The following is a 14,952-nucleotide window of genomic DNA, read 5'->3' on the forward strand; positions in this document are numbered from 1 at the left end:
CCATAACTGCTGCTGGAGAGCGCTGGTTAAACTGCTGGAGGGCGCTGGGAGGAAGAGGTTATGAGTAGCTGCCATCTTGCAGCAAGGCAGTCGCGGAGCAGGACAATCCGCACAGAGAACAAAATACAGGTGATCCCAGCCCAAAAGAGCCTTACCTGTCATCTCATTATTAGCCACATGCTTCGTTGCACAACCTAAAGTAGCATCCCACGGCAGGTTTTTCCATCCAGATTCACAGCATCAGGTGCCAGGCACTAAGCTGGTACAAAATGCAAGTTTAGGGGACCATGGTACAAAGAGGGAAATTGCCTTCAGCTTATTTCCTAAAGCAGGGAGGCTGCAGTGGCCACAGCACCGGGCAGTTCATTTCTCCATTTCCCTTTCCTCCTCCCATAACTTCTGCAGCTGCCTGGCAGGGTTTGCACCTCCCTGGCCCTGAGGGATGCTCCAGTGCATTCCCCACAGAAAGGTGCCCAAGAAACAGCTCTCCCAACCTTTGGGGACAGTCCTTACCCTGTGGAAAAGGACTCTCCCCAAGGGGTGGAAAACTTGGAAAAGTCAATTTTGTTTGCGGTACAGTGGGACACAAGTCAGCCCCTCTTAAAATAGCGTTTAAGGAAGACAACAAGTCCCAGTGCATCTCATACCAACTTGCAACCGTAAATTACTCAGGCGTGATCAAAAGATTGTGAAGGCTGCCAGTGTCCCATCCAGGGCACGGGCAGAGGAGACACAGCCCTGGGCGCGCATGCAAGAAACACGGCTGTGCAGCTCCATGGGCAGCACAGCCATGATCAGTACCGCTTGTGCCCATCTGCCTCACCCCCGAGCACAGAGACCCCCAGAAACCGGGGACAGCCTTTGCCGCAGCCCCAGCAGCGTTTCATTAAGTGAATTGCTGGCAACTGAATCCATCTCTTTCCTTTTCCTACTTTGTGCCGTAGACACCCAAAGTGGAGGATGGACACGGCTAACTAAAATGTCCTTGTCTTTCTGCAGCGATTTCCGATTCACCTGCCCCTAACCTGCATTGTGGCAGCCCAACCTAGCGATCCATCACAAATTATTTGCATTGAGCAGACCCATGAGTGCGTGGCTGTCGCTAGATAAGCTCCATCTGAATCTCAGGATTTATGGCCGCATCCATACCACCAGTGCCACGGCCAGGATGGCACGGACTCACCCACAGCTTAGCTCCTTTAGCTGCTCTGAAAAACAGCAGAAACAGCAAGGATGAGGCAAAGAGCACATCACAAGGAACAAGGAGATAAATTATCAAATAGTTGGAGGAAAAAAGAATACAAACCCAAAGAAAATGAGGGCTTGACTATAACTGACATTATGCAAGAAGCAGAGGGGAAGAAGCATCTCCCACTAGCCTGGAAGAAGTCAGCACAGAAGAGGGCTGCAGGAGAGATGAGCACCTTGACTGCATGCTCTCCGCCCCGAGGTGTTTTGTTTGGTTTTTTTCTAAGCAGAAGGTACAAGTCCAGGCTCTGCTCCCAAAGTTCCTGTCGGAGATGGTCCCCAGCCAAGCGGGAGATCCAAAAAGCCTCTCAGAGCAGCTGGAACAAAGCTTTGCATCTGGAGCCATGTATGACAGAAAAGCTCAAATCTGTCTGCTCCAAACGTTGAGGAAGTTTGGACAGGGATGGAAGCGTGATGGCCAAGATCTGCCTCTCCTCTGACAGGTTAGCTGTAAGCAAAGAAGTTATTTCTCATTTTTAACACTCCAGGCCCAGAAATGGAAATGGTTTCTCTCACAGACACTGTCCAGTAGGAAAAACTCAAGCTGAAGGATTTTGTTTTCATGGTTGTAGCAAAGACAATATATCAGCTTGCAAGGCAAGGCCAACACTGAGTGTGTATTAGATGGCATTTCTTGGGGTTTAGATGACTTTTTATTTTTTTAGATGACTTTTTTTGCAGGGAGGTTTGTTGTTGTTTTAACCATTTCTTTCACAAACTGATCTGTCTAGCAAGCATCACTTCCCTGTGAGTGCTGGCGAGTGGCAGAGGTGGCTTCTCCTCCCCTGCATTCCCCACCACACCGACCGCAACGGAACAGCTGCCATTTGCAAATGCTTATCCCATAACAGCGACTGCTGCGCGGAAGGCAAATGTCTCCAGGTTTATTTCAATTCCCCAAATTCATGATGCGCAGTCTGATTCTCAGAGAAAAGCTAAGGGCTAGCTAAGAAAGCCAAAGAAGAAGAAACCCAGAAACATGACCATTCACCTTGTGGAAAGCACGCCTTAAATCTTTCTTCTCTTTTTTTTGGCTTTGTTTAGTCTAGTTTTGGATTTCTCTGCTGAAGACTGCTGGATCAAAAGGCATTTGTTTGAACAAGGCACGCAGCGTGGGTTTGCTTTGCGCACTCCCTCGCCGTGCCACGTGCATCATCACCAAAGCCGTGCTGGGGGCTCACCCACCGTGGGAGCGGCACGGGTGGGCGACGGTGGCGTCAATAAGTGCTTGTGCTAAAATGCTGAGATTTGAGAGAATTCACAAACATGCTTGCAAACACCTGGGAGACAAACAAACAATGACGCGGCTGCGAATTACATGTTTGCAAGGACAGCTGGAGAGCAGCGACTCGCAAACAGCGTTGCGGACGCGATGGGGCAGGTAAGCGAGCGCTGACGAGTGCACGAGCAGAGAGAGATCGCATTGCAAAACCACATATGGGCTGTCGCTTCACCCTGGTGCCTCCGCACGCACGCACTGACCCCCCCAGCTGCATTCTGCTTGCACAAGATCCTCCGACCCAAGGAGTGACGTTGACTTGGAGCCAGGCGAGAAACGCGTCCGGCGCTGCCGGTGCCGGGAGCCCGTGAGCCGGCCCCGGGCCAGGCTGACAGGCAGCTCTGCAACTTGGCTCTGGCGGGAGCAAACGAGCACAGGTACAGACAAGATTTATTTTTCCTGTTGGAACACATTCATCTGCAGATTAGCAGCTGCTCTGCGCACACCGAGTCTAGATACCGCCAGTTAACTCTTCTCTGCCAGCCTGCAGCCGTCCTGCTAGGCAAAACACTCATGCAGCAACAGCACCCAGCTCTCCAGCTAGTGTCTGGTTCCTCTGGGATTAGTGTCCCGTGCTTCAAGCAGACAAACCCAGGTGCCAGAGGCACACTGACCTGCAAATTATTATTTAATTTTTTTTTATTTTTAAGGGAAAGAGTAAGAAACATCTATAAGACAGGGGTTCCCTTTCCTAGAGAACAGCAAAGCTGGTGTTTCTGGACCAAATCCAAGAAAGCTCTGTAAAATTCCCAGTTTCTAATTTTTACAGACAAAAAGAGGCCAAAATCTTCAAAAGCAAACCCACAGCAATCCTCTACAGCTTCTGTTCTTTATTTAGGGTAGACTACATCTGAAATCTAATTATCTCTCTACAACTCCCTGTGCAGTCGAGGCAGACAGAGAGGGATCTCCAGGGAGCAATTCCTTCAACCTGCCTTAAACACCTACCTTGAGACACGACCGACTCCCTCTCACACCCAGCACCCAGGGATGCTACACAGAAATAACTCCAGATCCTGTCTTCTGTCACATGAGTCAGACTGCACCTTTACACTTGGCAGAGCAGCTTGTCCTTCCAAATAGTAGCCTCTTCAAACACTTGGAGATGAAGGAACATCTTTGGTGTATGTTGACCCAAGGGACTAGCAGCAACGGTAAGCTCAGTCAGCGAGAGGAGGCAATTTCACGGTTTGTGCTTTATTTTCCTTCCTTTCCCCATATTATGGCAATCTAATAACTGGATTTAGAGTTCCCATACAGACACACAAGTTTGCTTTTCCATTCATTGGATCCAGAAACGTCCCTTGTTCGGGGACAGCTGCCGAGACATAAACAGAATATGACACACTCTTATGGCCAGTGAGGGAAGCGCACCTCTTGCCTGCTGCAGCAGGAGAGGTTCCTGAGAAGTGAACGCTGGTCACCGTGCTACAAGAAAATCGGTGGCCTGGAAAGCAAATGTTGACACAGCAGTTGGAGAACTCTTGGGCAACCAAGCTGGAGAGGACTTGCCACTCACTCTGTAAGGAAGGCGGGGAAAAAAGAAAAGTGTCTGCAAGGGACATGGGTCAGATCAAAGCTAAGCAGGAGTCTCTGCAGGTTTTAAACACAAGACAAAAGGACAAAGCACCTTTGGCTGGAGACAGAAGAGGAAAGGGCAGAAAGACAAAAGGTGAGAGAAGCACCGCTGAACATGCCTGCTCAACCCAACCTGAAAGGCAAGCCATGCTGCCTACAGAGAGCTCTTCAATCACTGCAAAACCCCACTTCTTTCTGGATAACAGAAAAACATCCTTCAAGGGACACAGCTCCTGCCTCTCTCGAGCCAATACCTAAAATGTAATTAAGCTTAAATTTCCAGGGACAGCTGGTTATGGAGCCAACTGTAAAGAAGCAGTGCCATCAGTGCCAAGGTACATCCCAGGAGACTGAGCGTGTTGGTGAGGACTTTAGAGGACTCTGCAAAACACGAAGCAGCACATCTCAGCCACGTTTCTCGAGACCCTTCCCATCCTTAATCAATGGAGTTGCATTGTAACGTGAGAGATGAGGTTTCATGGCACGCTGTTCCAGTGGGAGGAGAGGCTGTGTACCATGGATGGCCACCGTATCAGTAGAAGCCACCCCAATTTTCTAAGCAACAGGCTCAGGCACGCTAAACAACTCAAGAGGGATTGAACTAGCATGAAGGGAGGATGAAGAGGAGCAGCCGTTGAGCCAGGACGTTCAGAACAAAAGCGATGAAGGAAACGGGCTTGTTGCCTACACAGCAGTGCCAGAGCGGGTAACACACAAAATCAACTGTTATGACACATTTGCAGGCACAAACTTGGCACAGCGGTGTTACCAACACCTGGTGGAAAGATTCACATGCCAAAGCATTAACACCAATGGAAGGCAGAAAGGTAGGTGGCAAGAGAGGAAGGGAAGGGGCACCCTCTGGCAAAGACAATAGGAACCGCTTTTAAACCAACAACCGTCTCTACCCAGGCAGTGCAATCTGCCCAGGATGCCAAAAGGTGCTTTCTCACCCCACACAGGCCCTTCTAACCTGAGGTGCCCACCCCCTGCTCTGTCTCACAGAGCCAGTGTTGCTCCCATGCGTTGCTCCTCAGATGAAAAAAGTAACGTCAGCTCAGCTCCTGAGCAGGGCTATCTCCTAACCACAGCAGGTTCATGTGAAAGTCAGTCCTTGAAGCCAAATTATAAACAAACTCTTCCACCAGCTGAGCCTGCGTTGGCCAAACCTGACCTTACCCAAACCTCCAGCCGGGCTTGCAGAGCTCTGTGGTTTCTTTCCCCGTGCTTACCTCCAACCCTGCTCCTATTAAGGATATAGAGGGGAAATTATCTGTTATCTACCTACCCAAAGTGGGATCTTGCAACACAAAGGTTACCAGCTCCCAAAGCTGGGCTCCTGCAGCAGCTCACCCTCCGCTCACATGAGACCAGACGAATCCTGCCAACACCTTTAAACCAGGAACCTGCTGCCCCGTGATCCTCCGGGAGGATCTCCGTTAGACCCGGCTCCCTGATCCCTGCGTGTTTGCCGGGGATCTCCAGTACCGCAGTGCAAAAGCCATCCCGCTCCGGTAATGGGAATAGGGAGGAAGGAGAGCCTTCACCTGAATCGAGTCAAAAATTCTCCAGGACCATCTGCCAAGGACCATCATAGAGGCATCTGTCCTACTGCTCACGTGTTTGCTGGCAATACAGCCCCGCTCCCTGGCTTACCATCTTTTTTTATTTAACTCTGGCACAGGGAGCTCTATAGTGGACATCAACATGGGAGAGAAAAAGGAAATGTTTTCAAATTTAAAAGTAACATGAAACCAAGCAACCACTAAATTGCCTTGTAATTGCAATCATTATATTTGTTGGAAGGAAACAGAAAAAGACCCAGCTAAGCATTACGTATTTAGCATTTTAAAGCTAAAAATAGCAGTAACTACATCAGCAGGGAAAAGGAGTTTGAACAGAAAGTGAATGATCACCAACAATTATTTCTGAATATTTTTAAGCAAGCACCCTGAAATTGGAAAAGACAACACATGTTCAAATCACTATCCTGGCTTACAGGAGAAATAGGAACAGGTTAAGTATTATGGAGAGGGGAGAAATGGTAAAGCCAACCATAGAGAGAAGTTAGAGGTTAGGAAAGATCAATTATCTATAAGGAAGCAAGATGTACTTAGGGGAGATTTAACACTGAGAAGGGTTTTAGATTTTGGAGGGAGGATAGTTCAGCTTCCCAGACCAAATGGTGTCTCTGGTCCACAAATGAGCCCCCTCCACCAGTGAATATTCCTGACACTTTACGTGGTTCAAAGGTTAATTCAGCACTTCAGTTCTGAGATGTTGGAGAGTTTGGTCAAACTTCAGCAACAGCATAGAGTTACAATGCAATAACACGTTAAACTACGTAAGGATATGCTTTTTGCTTCATATAGGAGGATGCTAAAACCGAATCATACTCTGTGTGCACTCTTCACTAACCATAGCTGTGCGTTAGCTCCATCACGAGGACATAATTTCTCCTGAGTCACACCCAGGGTGCAGCGTTAGTCGTCAGCTTCTTAAATTAACGCCCATATCTGCAGATCCATATAGCTTCTTCTCAAACTTACAGAAGTCCCAACATGAGAGATCTCTGAACCATGGACACTGATTTTCAACAAGTCTTGAATTTCAGGAGAGATTCCACAAGGCTGGAAGGCGGCTAATATTTTGCCTGTTTATAAAAATATGTAGTTAGAGAGATTGGATTATTATAGGCCTGTCAGTCTGAAAGTAATCCCTGGGGAAAGAATAGTTGATATAGAGTTAAAAGAGATTAATGCAAAATAAGATGTTCATGGAAAACAGATCTTGTCAAATTGATTCGCATTTTAATAGATTACGGTTTCCCTCATAGAGCAATAGTATTAATGCAGCAATCCACCATGCCACAGCTTTCCTCATTCAGGTTGGGCCAGCCCTCTGAATAAGAAAGCAGAGAGCCAGCTTAGCATTCCTCAAAATAAATTAAAATCTGGCCAAAGGCTTCAGGACATAACTGGAAACAGGAACTCTTTGGGGTAGCGGGGTCCCCCTGGGAACTCGCATTGGGTCTGTGCCAGTCAGCCTCTTTACTAACAGCCTGGGCAGTAAGGGCATTACTGAGACCATGGGTGATGGAGCTGAAAAGATTAGGGAGCTGCTAGAAGAAGGGGAGGCTTCACTGCTGAGAAGCAGTGACCAGAGTCACCTGATGGAAGCAAACGAGCAGCACCTCGCTGCCAGACCCGGCACAGCTCCGTGCAGCCCCGGTGCGGTCAGGCTGGGGGAAGAGCCGCTCTGAAAGACAGCGGGAGCACCAGACGTGGCTTGAAATGAGCAGCGATGGCCTCAGGGGCTGACGTGATCCATGGAGGAAAGCAGGGAATGTCACACAAGAGCGGGAAGGCTGCTGTGGCTATTGCAATGCCACTCCAGTTTGGCAGACGCAGGACGAGAGGGATGTACGGCTCTGCCGCGTGGCCCAGGAGGGATCTTGCTGCAGCACAAGGAGCCCATGGCTCTTCCTTGCTGCTCCCGGAGCATCCAGTGTCTGCAGGGCCATCAGAGGCGAGAAGGTAGGAGCCCACCAACACTTTGCTTGGAAGATAAAGACGACTGGAAATAAAGTCTATGCTTTTAGGCCCTGGAACAACCATCATGAGGTCTGGTCTCTCTGTCGCCGGAGAGGTTCAAAGTTGGGATCAGAGAGCACACGCTTCAGAAAAGGCTAATTCAAAGCAGCACCGGGCAAGGGCGACCTTCCCATCTCTTATACGGCAGTGCAGCTTACAGAAACAGTCACAGGTCATTCCTTCCAACGACACAGCCGGCACCACTTCCAAGCAGTTATTAAAAAAAAAAAAGGAAAAATTCTGCTAGCTCAGAAACCTGTGTTTTAAGTCCAACTCACAGCAGCGTTTGCCCGTTGTGAAAGGCACCCGAGAAACCTGCACACAAGCTGCAAATTACAGCGTAATACATGCTGTTATTAATAGCAACCTCCAGCAAGCCACGAATTCATCACTAAATCCTGCATGGAAATCTGTTCCAGTATAACCACCCCTTTGTGTTTAGGCACTCATTACGCCATGGCTATTGCGCTGGCCCTCGCACCTCTGAGCGGCAGGAGGGGAGTCGGTGGCATTTGCCTCCCTCCGGCCGCAGAGTTTTATTCCCTCCCCAGTGAGCCCGAGCTGCAGACCCACAAGAGGGCGGTCGGGGTTGCGTTTTTCCCTTCGACTACATGATTTTCCACCTCAGCATCCTGGGGAGGCTCACCACAAAGTCGCTTTTCATCTTCTGTGGCCACTTACAGCTACTTTCTGAAGGGAACGTAATTGGTGTTATCGTACGCCACGATATATACAGATAACAGAAAACGTTTGCCGCAGATGAGAAGCTATTTATCAATCGCAGTCCCTGGGATGCTTGGGGTATGTGGGGCAGCCTGTTTTACAGCTGCGTCAGCCAGCAGGCCCCCAGATCACATGGCTGATCACGCTGGTGTTTGTAGGATCAGGGTGTCCACAGAGTCTATGCCGGGTTTTTAAAGACAGAAGCTGCTTTCTCCTATTTTTTTTTTAATTGAAAAAATTCAAAGCAATCATATTAAAAATAGATAAAAATATTAGACAAAATTAAATCCATCTGAGCTCAAGAGAAATGTTACACCATTATCAGTGTTGAACACAGCTGTAAGACCACGGTCACTACCACCACAAGTTTCACTCAGACCTAGCTACTATCATTAGTATTATATAGCTGTGTCTTTGACAGCTTTTGAAATTTCCTTACCTCCCGTTTCCACTTCCCTCGCTTTTTTTTATTCCTCCAAAACAGAGGCCACACAGTGCTGCTTTCCCCTTCTCCTGCACAGCACAGCCCACGGGTACAGAAGCTTTCCATCTGTTCTCCTCTCCAGTTCCTCCACCCATCCCATCTCTGCTCTCCCTCCTGCCTGTTCACCTTCTCTTGTCTCCTCCTTACCTCCTCATCCTCCTGTGCATCTCTCCTCAAAACCCCATCTTCCCTCACGTGCATACAGCTTAACCTCCCCTTGCCTCTCCCAGCATGGTGCCATCTCCCCTTACCTCCAAATACTCTGCACTTCCACTGTCTGGAGTTGTTTTCCTCCAAGTCCGCCCAAGATCCTTTCCAACTTGGCTTTGTTTTGTGTTTTAGATACCTTCTGCAACCAATCAAAGCAAAATTTTTTATTTTTTTTGTTTTTTTTTAAAAAGAAAATACAGCATTGGGAAGGCCAGTATGCAAGCCATTCAAAAGCAACTAAAAAGGCAGCAAAAAACGTTTCTCCTCTGCATTTAACCCTACAGAAGCGACAACTGCAAACTCCCTTTTCATAACACCGTATCATACCAAGAAGCATCGGAAAACAGCAGCCAAAGAGTCACAATCTTTTGCTTACGCAGGAACCTGGGGCTCTCCAGACTGCCCAAAGCAGGAGGAGATACTCACCGCAGTCATACCGCAGAGGGGACCTACGTAAGACCTCCTTGTTTCAGCTGGGGGGACAGCGAAGCCTCTGCCATTTAAAGGGAGACATTTCCCTGTCTACCACCACTGCAGCAAGCACCCTGCCCTCCCCGGCGGCCACCCACTAGAGGGAAGCAGCTCACACAAGTTACTCTCCTGCAGTGCCAAGGTCTCTACAGGAGCTGGATCAAGAATGCGCATCCTTTGCAAGATACCCCTGCCCTGAGAAACCCCAGCTCTGCTGGGGAAGCAGGAGGGAACCTGCCAGGCGGGAGCACTCAAACTGCAGGGGTAGAGCACACATTAACTTTGTGACAGCAGCAAAGGCAACTGCTTTTGCTGGTGGTACACCAAGTATTCTATACTTGGATTTGGCACCAAAGCCTATGCTCCCATTTTACTAGCTCTCATTCCACCTAGTTCCTTTGTTTGCATTATTTCTAGGGCAGCCCTGTACCAGGACTTTCATTACACAGATCGTGCCTCCCCACAGAGCTCTAGGAGCAAATGCAGGACAGAGGCACCAGAGATGTGCAGAACAGGAGGGCATAAGGAAACACAAATTAGAGCCCCACCTTGCCATCGCACAGAGAGCATGGGGAATTAAGACAACTTCCTTCCCTGTAATCCTTTAGGGGACATTTGAAAGTGTTTCTCGTTGTTTCAACTAAAACGCACAGAAGAATTTCAGTGGCAGGGAGAATCATACCAGGAAATACAGTCTCTCCCAGGATGCGGAGCTCACAGCCCAGCCGGCCACTCTGGGACTTCAGCCTTGCTCCACTGGCTCTGTCATGTGTTTGGCCACAGCTGCCACTTTCCTCTGGCTCAACTGCACAAGGCGACCTCCTCAGCATGGACTTGAGCTCTGAGATTTGCTCTGCACTTGCCAAGGTAGTCCCTGCACACAGCTGCTAGGTTAACTCTGCTTTGGCTGACATGCCAGATACTGAAATAATACATTTGGAAAAAAATAGAGTCATAAAAATACTTTTATCTTTCCATTTCAGCTGGCTCCCTTACCCTAGCTACATTTCAGGAGCAGGCAACAGTAGCAACTAAAAGGTACTGACAAGTCAAGGTCCTGCTAGTAACGAGGAAGGTCAGGGATAGCATGAGTGGTGATAATCCACCCAGCAAAGTTTCCTGGGACAGCAGTGACAGCTCCATCAGCAAAGCAGATGATCCATGTAGGTAAACTCTTTCATATATGCCATTTTGTCCAGATTAAGTTAAAATGGTCTACCTACCTGCTATTATCCTCAAGGCCTTCCACCAATTTTTGATGTTTACTGGATAATTGAAGGAAGCTCACTGAGGCAAAGTGGATCGAGTTACAGACATTAGATCTGCACTGTAACTGGAAAAATGCACACTTCACAAGTGTGCATTTGTCGTGTGGACTCCATTAATGGCTGTTTCCATGTGGTTAAGTAAATGATTTCCCCTTAAAAAGTTAAAAAGCTAGAAGACAGGGAGAAACCTTCACTGTTGGCTAAGATCCACAACTACACAGACCTCACGCAATGCTTTTCTGGAAACAGCAGAAGTAAAAGAAATACAGTTATTGCAAATTATCCTTAACTCACCTTTCACTCAATTTCTGTCAAACAACGCAAACCCTTTTCAAATGCATCTTCTCTTACCTAGATGAAGACACACATGAAATTCAGACAGGTAGTGCTGTTTGGGCAAAAACAAAGCAGGGATCAAAGCTGGCTTGTAACAAGCATCTAATTTTGGCCTTAGCACTATGTTCTTCACCTAAAAGGCAAATCAGCTAGTTGTGCACAATTTACTAAAATTTTAAACGCAAGTTTGGAGGCCATTTGAGAGCTAAGATGGACAAGAACTGATTTCAAGAAATTGAACAGCAGTTGTCAGAATTGGGAAGACAGCATTTTTACAAAAAAACAACATAAAAATATCAAAGAGCAATTTTATTTAGCTTATTTGGCACAAAACTTACAAGAACAGTTTTGTTCCCTTCTTAAATTTAGTACAACTAGCGAGGAAAAAAAGGCATACTAATACATTTAATAAGCTGTACAGCAAGTGAAATGTGGAAAGAGGCACCAGAAAGATTTACCAAAAATCAAAGTGCATGAAAAATACCTACTCTAAGCGCCTCATGGTATTGTATTAAGGCACCACTCCTTTAGAAGGTTTACTGAATACATCAAGTGTGCAACTTCTTGGTTTGGAATGTAAGAGTCCTTCAGCCTGTATTGGAACTGGATACCGCAACCTCTGAACAGAACGCTTCTCCTTGTGAATGTTAAATGGAGACACCTCTTTCTGCCCAACATCATCTCTCAGCCAGGAGTGTCACTGTCATATGCTTTGAAAAAGCCAACACAGGTTATCAGAGTGACCAGCATTTTACTTCAGAGTTTTAAGCTGTAGTGTACACCAGGCCTACAAATTCTTTACAATGGTTTTATAGAAAAGAAATGCTGCAGAGACAAAAGTAACATGGGACGTATCAGTAACTACATTTAGATAATTTATCAAAATAATCTTTAAGGACTTCCTGGAGTATATATTTAAAAAAATAATAATAAAAAAAACCCCAAAAACCCAAAAAACCAAAAAACAAACAAACCAACCAAACAAACAAAAAAAACCCCCACAAAATCTGAGTAGTGTTATAATCCAGAATAATTAAATACACTTTTCAACAGAATATTACAAAGCTTCCTTTAGGACTAGCAATCAAGTCTGACAAATTCCACAAGACTTCGGGAACTTTAATTAAGTATGTAGAAAAAGCCCAATATTAGACAGTGGTAAGTGTTTTTCATAATTGGAAACATTTAATGTAAGTACCTGTAACTACAAATCATGTTATCCCGGTGTATATATATGCACATACGTATACACACACACACACTGAAACATCATTACAAGAGCCAAATACACACCTTGGTTCATTGTGGATTCTGCACATCACTGCTGTTAAGTACTACAGAAGTTGCACGAGGTTTTTTATTTCAGCATCTTCATTAAGAACTATTCTTTGAAGAACTAAACTGCTTCAGTTACAAGAAGAGGTACCACAGGCCAGATTCACATCTAGTGTAAACAAGTTCCAAACAACCAAACAGAAGTTGCATCTGCTTCTTACCAGCTTTGACTTTGGTTTTGCTGCTCAGCTGGATCACCAGTCTCCTTTACTTGCAGGAAGAAGTTTGATAAGAAATCAATGCCCATATCAAAACTTAAGTGGGAACCAGTAAATGCAGAATATTGTATCAAACCATTATACAACACCTCTACTGTAGAGTTTCAAACATCTCAGGAGCTTGAGACTGCTTAACCTGAACTCTGGAAAAGCACATTTCCCTATGGACAGGCAAAGGCATTTAAATATGAACCCTAGGCGTTACAGTATTTCATTTTTTGTCCTCTTACGGTGTAGACCTCAAGAACACAACTGTGTGTCCCATTATAAAACCAAAGCACCCTTGAGCATTAAAAATTCTAAACAGCAAGGACTGAAAAGAAGGGCATCTGGAAGTGATCTACACATTACAGAGCATGGTGTTTCACAAGTCTCAGAACAGTTCAGTTCATACTTTCTGGGATAACTTTCCCTATACCTTTGCCCCAATACAGAGCTGTAGTTTTCAGTAACTCTTTTACCCCTGAATTATTTGCTACCACATATAAAACATGCCACAGAAGTGGCAGTTGGGGCTAAACATTTAATAACATGTCCTTTTTGTCCTTTATTAACAATTACAATCAGCAGAAAGAAAAACTATTCACTCAACTCATTTATTTCATGATTTATATGTAAGTCATGTAGCAACTTAACATTGGTGTTATACATTTGTGCTTCCGTTCTCGGGCACTTGGAGGAGGAATTCATTTCCAGATAATCACATCTTGCTGAAGCATTCCTTTGCATTTGTCCAAACTTGAATTCCCTTTAAAAAAAAGTTAAAAATCAATAGGTGGAGATACACTTTATTTGCAAACCTCATCAACAGACTTTCTTCCACAGAAGACTCTACAAAAAAGGTCCCACAGAACTTCACGCAAGAATAAGGCAGAGACCACACTGGAATTGGACCACACTGCCTATTGCAAATATATATCAACATTAACATGTCACTGAGTTAGAGCAGGACGGAATATGTGGGAGGTTTTACGCTAGTGACTTCCAACCTTCTGTGACTGCCATGTTCCTAGTTATTGAAAGCTTGCATCTGATCCCCTGCTGATATGATAAATACACTAGCCTGGCCTTTCACAAGCTAAACGTACCTTTTTGCACATGCTAATCTGCATAACAGCATAGCTTATAAGCGCCTCCTTCAAATCGTGATTCTTTTGCTCTTTAAACCGTTCAATGTCGGCCCAGGCACTTTTCACAAAGTCTCTGGAATTAAAAGCAATATTTCTGTTAGTAAGTGTTCTACATGTTTGATCCTCAGCTCATCTTCCTTCCTCTGGACCCTCAGCAGAGAAACTGTGTATGACAAAGCGCTCCATCTTTCAGGCAGTAGACCAAGTCCTGTGATTATTATGCATCCCAAAGCATCCACATTTTGTAACTGGCACTACCACCTAATTCTCCATCTTCTTCTTCAGGTTTTCAAACTAGAGCATCAGTTTCACAGGATGTGTTGGGTTGTTTGTTTGGTTTGGTGGTTGTTTTTTTTTCCCCAGTAAGCATCACTGCCATAGAACCAGCATAATTCCGAATACACTTTTTTCCACAGAGTCTGTTGAGGTAACTAACTATCTTTATGCTAACATTCAGCACACAACATTGCACGTTTCTTTTTCAATTGTCAAGTCAGAATCTTCATCTTTCCAAAGTGAAAACTCAGTTGTCATCAGGATTTGAGATACTCAAGTACAACAGGCATTTACAATGCAAATTTGACTTGGACAATTCACTTCAGGAATTAATTTTGTTGGTTTGTTGATGTGTCTTCAGGTCTCCTTAACTAAAATGGAGGTAGGTTTCTGTAATTCATAGCTTTCATTTGTGCTGGACTATGCATACAAGGCAAGTATTCACTTGAAAATTGCTTCCAGAGCTACAAAAGCACATCTCCAGTACTTCTGTCAAAATGATTAAGAAATTGCATTTACTGAGTGTCTTGTTGTTTTGAACTATTCATGAACTAGTCTTATCTTTCCAGCCCTATTCCTAACATATTAGGAGATACCACATTTACCCCTTGTGTTATATGATGAACGTGTTCTGACACAATCACATTGCTTTAGGAATGTTAGTTCCTATTTTTCATGTTTGCATTCCTGAAGAAAATTTCATTAGAGCACTGAGAGGCAGTTATTCAAACACAACTCACCAGAACTTCGAATCTCTTTCAAACAGGAGTCAGTTGTCCCCCATATGAGAACATGCAGAACAT

General features: G+C 45.6%; 1 protein-coding gene across 1 annotated transcript in view; it reads right to left on the reverse strand.

Annotated features, from left to right (window-relative positions):
- Positions 1-13,325: 13,325 nt before the first annotated feature.
- SNX4 (sorting nexin 4) overlaps positions 13,326-14,952 on the reverse strand; it is a 34,017-nt gene continuing 32,390 nt past the window's right edge. The window contains 2 exon segments of the mRNA XM_052792673.1: positions 13,326-13,491; positions 13,832-13,946. Coding sequence (XP_052648633.1) covers positions 13,444-13,491; positions 13,832-13,946 — 163 coding nt within the window. The 3' untranslated portion in view covers positions 13,326-13,443.

Source organism: Harpia harpyja, chromosome 7 (genome assembly GCF_026419915.1).
Source record: "Harpia harpyja isolate bHarHar1 chromosome 7, bHarHar1 primary haplotype, whole genome shotgun sequence".
NCBI classification, from domain to species: domain Eukaryota; kingdom Metazoa; phylum Chordata; class Aves; order Accipitriformes; family Accipitridae; genus Harpia; species Harpia harpyja.